Source organism: Vidua chalybeata, chromosome 3 (assembly GCF_026979565.1).
Source record: "Vidua chalybeata isolate OUT-0048 chromosome 3, bVidCha1 merged haplotype, whole genome shotgun sequence".
Lineage (NCBI taxonomy): Eukaryota > Metazoa > Chordata > Aves > Passeriformes > Viduidae > Vidua > Vidua chalybeata.
Window position 1 is genome coordinate 16049357 of NC_071532.1, and position 6425 is coordinate 16055781.

General features: G+C 48.8%; 1 protein-coding gene across 1 annotated transcript in view; it reads right to left on the reverse strand.

The window, feature by feature from the left end:
* KIF26B (kinesin family member 26B) overlaps nucleotides 1-5717 on the reverse strand; it is a 269683-nt gene extending 263966 nt beyond the window's left edge. Inside the window, exons 1-2 of the mRNA XM_053938124.1 lie at nucleotides 5445-5717; nucleotides 4789-5190 (exon numbers count right to left, since the gene is read on the reverse strand). Coding sequence (XP_053794099.1) covers nucleotides 4789-5190; nucleotides 5445-5507 — 465 coding nt within the window. The 5' untranslated portion in view covers nucleotides 5508-5717. The remainder of the gene's footprint in view (nucleotides 1-4788; nucleotides 5191-5444) is intronic.
* Between the last annotated feature and the right edge of the window lie 708 nt (nucleotides 5718-6425).

Below are 6425 nucleotides of genomic sequence, written 5' to 3' on the forward strand. Positions count from 1 at the left end.
AAAAAAAAAAAAATTCAGATGGTGCCAGTAAATGGGCAAAAAATACCAAAACAAAACCGTACCCTGAATGCTAGCTCTTTCCTTCTCTCTTGAGCTCAGAGGAATGGAAAAGACTGTGCTCAGAATTTACCCAATTCTTAGAAGCACAGACTTTTTAGGTAAGGGGAGGTCCAGAGGTCCACAATATAAACCACCTAACAACATCAGTGCTATCCATCCTCACCATTTATAGTAGACCCTTATGTGGGATATGCCCATGGGGAAGACAGTGCGGGAATGCCATGAGAAACTACAGTCATTTAGCATAAGGCATTTCCCCAGAGTCCTCTGCCCCCCAATGCAAATGAGCACACGCCCATCACCTGTCACTTTGTGGTTGTCATCTCCCCAAGTTCTGGAAAGTTCCCCATTCTCGTTCTTTCTAATGGTTCCCTCTGTAAACCACTCCTTCCCTTTTCCCTCACTGGCCCACTTTATGTTACCCTTATGTTACCCCATCCCTGCTCTTCCCATTGGATCATCTGTACCCTAGTTACTCCTTCCCTCCCATTATACACTCTGGCCCACCCGCCCCAGGGCTCTCAGAGTCTGTCTCCCCTGAGTGTGGTTGTCTCCTTGCTCCAATTTCTGCCTCCCTACTCCTTCAATCAATCCTCAATAAACCCGCTTGAATTCCAGCAGCTCAAGAGTCCTTCCATCTTCCTGGTGGGGATTTTAATTACGCTATCCAGGCACCCACTGACCAGCCAACTGAGGGTCACCCTGCGGGACACGGTCGGGGGTAGCCTGCACCCTTACTTCCTGACCCAATCACAATATGCCCGGGCAGCAATTCATGTCTACACACTCAAAGTAGCTTAGTTTAAAGGCTGTATTCAGGATTTTTGGAACCACGTACTAACAAATTTTATAACTGTCAGCTTGTGAGCATTCTCATTAGCATTCCATGGATTATTAGCACACAGTATTATTCATTACACACCAATATAGCAACTTTTCAATTGTTAGATGCCTGTGATGTGTTCATTGAAGACAGGTGATATCACAGGTTTGAATTCAAAACAAACGGATTTCACAGAAATTTTGATAAATTTGGGAGTATGATGCCATAAATTTCTATGCTAGAACTTTGTCTGATGCTCTTCTAAAAATGTAGCCTAAGAAAAAGCTTAGCATAAAATTAGCAGTAATTTGAGATAATCTTTATCATCATGCAACATAAACCCCACAAAAAACAGGCACCAAAAGCTCCAAGATGCCCTCAGTCACAAACTGCAGTGTGCATCTATATCAGCCACCTGTGCTAGTCAACTCCCACAGGCCTGCTTCGCTTGGGGGTTACAATAAGATTTAATTCACATAAAATATAACCCCTTCTATGCATGTAATTGCTGAACATCATTAAGTCACATCTGTAACACAAGAGGAGGAAAAAGAAACAATAAGCTTTTAGCACTATTCTTTTTGCTATTGGCAGGGAACCTGGCATTTTAAATGGCTAGAATAAATTAATGTAACTATAATTACATATTCTTCACCTTTGTGCCTCACAAAAAAAAAAAGTTTCCATCCTGTTGATGTATTAGGAGAGAATGTTTCTATTTAGAATGGAAAGCTAAACACCTCAACACTAACAATGACCTAGTCAGAAACAGTTTGCTCTAGCTAAAGTGTGGCTTTTTCTCAATCAAATGAAAAGCTTCAGTACATAGCTTCATGCATAAAGCCTGGTCTGTTTATGAAGCAATTAAGCACACTATTACACTTGACAGATATATACAAACCTTTACATGACTGCCCGCTGTCAGAAATATCAATGTAGGTTCACATTTGGATAGGTTACTGCAGATTCCAATATCTGCTACTACATACACATTAAAACACAGATACTCTCATATTCTGCTTGCTCTGCAACACGCACTATCCCAGATGATGAACATTTCTAAATACAGCATAAATGGAAAACAGGTGCTACAGACTGTACTTATAATACCATAATACTAGGCTGTCTTCAACAGCAACAAGAGAAAATATGTCAGACCTGGCTACAGACATTTGAAATGCTTCATTTAATAGTTCTAATAAAGAAATATCATCAATTAGCTGTGTCCTATGGGCACCACAGACTTGAATTGTAGGATGTTTTGCAAGTTCTGAGGGAATACCCAGAATCAGGAATATTATCTGCTCCTTCTTCCACTTAATTCAAGTGGCAGGATCCATTCCACACTCAAAAAGCCCCTATTTCCATAGCAGCAATCAAGAGCAGACCTCATAGGACCCTGAAAAAATGCCATCTACATTGACACAGTGTGGTTAGACTTCAGTCTCAATCCAAACCAAAGCCAGTTTTCCCCAGACACAAACAGGTTTCCACATTTTTGAGAAACCCTATACATCTCACTCTCAGCAAAGACATCCAGAGTGTTACTAGAGGCAGCTCACAGGCCCTGACTGAAGTAGCACAGCCCATGCCAACACCTTGCTTTCCTCAAAGCCAACACTGATAAGGCTACCCCATTATACCAGGAAAAACAGACTTTTAAGACCACCACATTATACCCAACCCAAAGAAGTCAATGGCACTAGCCATGATGTTTGTGTCCCACATCATCCAGACCAGAGGCCTCACTCTGCTGGGCAGCACCCGTTGAAGGCAAAAATCACAAGCCCAGAAATTTCTTAACAGTCACAAGCCAGAAAGGATGAGAGAAAGATGCTTCTGCAAACAGTCACAGCCAGCATCACCCACCACAGAAAGGAGTTGTGTGCCAGCTCACAACTCAACAAGAATACCTCAACATGATTGAGCCTGCAAGTACTATTAAGCATAGCAAATAGGGCAGAGGGTCACCCATGCCCATGGAGACCACCTTACTTGTGCCTCCTCCCTTGCTCCTAAATGCACAGATTGGACAGCACTTCTGTCAGTGGCACTCCTACAGAAGTGGAAGGTTTGGAAAGGAGGCATAAAAAGAAAAAAAGGAACATAGGTAAGAAGGCTAAAAGGCTACTGATACAAATAAACATTGGCCTGTACAACACCATCAGCTAAACTAAGTGAACAGCAGAACAAATAGCAGCAGAAACACAAGGGTAACCTCTCAGGAAGGCTAGGATGGGCAATGTCAATCACTACTGCAGTAAAGGAACCCTCTGCAAACATTTACAGGACTAAAATCAGTCAATTTCGATTTAACACCGTGACTTGATGTTAGTTTCATCCTCCCCTCTACCCCTAATTCTCAGTTATTCTGATGGCTCCCATATCTGTATCAGTAATTTCCCACCTATACTCACAGCTGGTAATTACTGTCAAATCACACAGCCTGAAATTTGACAAGATTTTGGTACAGGGCCACTTTAAAGTGAATCAACCATGTATTAATGGTTAAATTTACTACTAATTTTGGTGGATCCCCCTTTCCCTGTTCATGAATAATTCAGTTAAGTCAGCTCTTGAGACAAGGTAACAACCAGCCCTTGAGTCTTTTGTTCATGAGAGCACCAGCTCCCTCTCAAAGAGCACATAAATAAATCATGGAGAGTACAACAGCAGTACCAGGGACCCTCTCCCAGCAGTCGGCTCTCTTCCATGATTCCTCTTTATTGTAACCACTAATGAAAACTCTTTGAAGTGGAAGAGTAAATATTATCATTTGATAGTACCTGGACCCAACAAGGCAAACAAAATTGCATTGTACTACATTCCAGGAGCTGCAGACCCATTCACAATACAACGCTCACAAGGTTGCTATGGAGGAACCCAATGCTTACTATTTTAGTAGCATGAGGTCAGCCAAGGGCTGCTGGTCACTCCTTTAGGACTGTTAGCCTTAATCTTATATGCACAACAAAAAGGAAAAAAAATCCAAAACAAAACCAAGGAATTTCTGAGTATGCCTTTGAAGGTACCAAATACCCCAAGAGAGGCAGAAAACAGGTTTCCAACTGTATTCAGGATGAGTCAGCTCTTAAAACGTGAGACCAAATGTCAGCAATGCTTACATCCTCTTTCAGCACAGGATTATTCAACCCAACGTTCAGAGTCCAGCAGCTTCAAGTATTTTCAAGTCTTATTGGGAATAAAAATAAAATCTGGCGCTTCTCTACAAGAGAAGCACCACCAAGTTATCCTTCTGCTAAAGACACCTGGGAGAACTGGATTCAATGCCATGGTCTGCCACAGCCTCACTGAGTTACCTTTGGGCTCACACAGCATTTCAATGTCTCATGTGAAGCCGGAGCTACAGAAGGGTTTCTCCCTCAATGGAAGTAGAAACCACTGGCATCAGACCATATGTACACACCTCACTACTAAGTTGTCTGACAAGTCTAAGGACGATTTGTACATCCATCCTGTAGGAATCAAAGACAGCAAAAGGGCAAGGGACCAGTGACTCCAATGTAATATTCCCACCCTTACTTACACCCACAAAACCAAAAAACAAACAAACAAAAAAAAAAAAAAAACGCTCAGGAAATAGCACCGAATCACTGTCAATACAATAATACAATGAAAGATGGGGAAAAGAAGCACGCTGGAAGGACTGTCACAGATTCTCCTGAAGCCAGGCCGCCCTCCGGAGACAGAGGCACGCTGCTCCACATGAAGCAGGAGGGGATGGAACAAGGGAACAAGACCAAGAAGGGAGAAAACACAAATAAACCGCAAAGCCTCGGCGGTGACACCGGCAGAGGGGAGCCCAAGTGGCCGACAGCCCCGGCGGCTGCTGGGGGCCGCTCCGGGCACAGGGACCCCCCCGCCTCCCCCGGCCCCGCGCTCACCTTGCTGCTGACGGGCCCGGGGATGAGGAGCTTCAGCGCCTGCCTCTTCAGCTCCGCCAGGCGGGCGTTGCAGTGCTCGCACCAGACGCCGCGGTCCGAGCCCGGCGAGGAGCCGCCGCCGCTGCCGGAGCCCGGCGAGCCGGTGCCGAAGCCCGGAGAGCCTCCCAGGGAGCCGGGGGAGCTGGTGCCGATACCGGGCGAGGCGGGTCCCGGCGAACCGGTGAAGGAGCCCGGCGAAGAGGTGCCAGAGCCGGGGGACGGGGTGCCGGAGGAGCCCAGGGCAGAGCCGGCTCCCTCCGGCGCCGGGCGACCGCCCGCCCGGGACTCCTCGTACGCCTTCCGGTACCAGCTCTCGGGGGAGAAGGGGGCGGCGGGCTTGGTGGGGGAGCAGGGGTCGGTCACCTGGAGCGGGAGAAGGAGCAGCGGGTCAGGCAGAGATGCCCGGCGGCGCCGGCAAGTTTCGCTCGGTCGCTGCGCGCCCGCGGTGGCCCCGCGCCGCGCCCGCCTCCGCGGGGCTCCCCGAGCCGCCGCCGCTCCGCACCGCGGAAGTTGCGCGGGGCCGGGAGACAATCGCCTGCAGCCGCCGGGAGGGAAGCGCAGGAGCCCCGGCACCGTGGCGACCAGCGCTCCGAGCCGCCCCGGTGCCGACAACTTACCCCATATTTTCTGCTCCGCGCCGTGACCGCAATCCTCTCCTTGTTTCCAGCCACTGAATTCATGGTGGCTTCGCAGGGCGGCGGGAGAATTTCCTACAGGTCTCCCAGTCCGCATCCGAAGGGAATAGCCGGTCCCGGGAAGTCCCCCGCGGAGCGGGCAGGCTTGCTCCCTCCGCCGCCTCCGACGGGATCGCTCAGCCCCAAAACACCCGTCAGTTCTCGGGAAAACGCTTGGGGCTGGGGTTCTCTCCCAGTCGGTTTTTCTTCATTGTTTCCCTTTTCATTCCTTTACAACCCTTGTTTTCACAGAAACAGCAACATCCAAATCAGGAGCGGTCCCCCCCCCCGCGACAGACAGCACAGCTCTCATCCGCAAGTGAGGTGAAGCATCCAAGGTAGCCTTGGGAAGGCGAAAGAAGGAGCGAGAGCCGCGCTCTCCCAAGCAGAGGCGCTTTCTGCCTCCGCTACAGCGGCAACTTGTTCCCTTCGCCAAGGTTTGTAACTGAGTTAGAAGAAATCCTCCAAAAATATCGGGATCCAGGCTCTGGGAGGAGCCTCCGCGCCCCTGGCAGCCAATATCCTCCTGCCCATTTGTGCCTGACAGTTTTGGAAGGGAGGGAAGGAAAGACCCGGGCTGTGGAGCCCCGTGCGCTCCCCGGTCAGCGGCGGAGCTGCAGGGCTGGCGGCGCCGGAGGCTGCCAGCAGACTGCCAGAGCCTCACCGCTACTCTGCGCGATGCCTCGGCTGCCGGGAGGGTCCATTTTATTTTGCAGTATTTCTTGATTGACGTCTGTGATTTCCCCCCATTCTTGAAAAGGGCGGGTGGGTGCGAGGAGGGGGGAGAACCTTGTTGCTTCCACCGCAGTTATTGGTTAGTTGCCTCTATTCAGGCTTTAATGAACGTGATTTCACAAGTGTTCCCAGTCCTTCCTAAATAACTAGGAAAGAAAAGCAAGCTGTATTTATGACAGTCACTGGCAT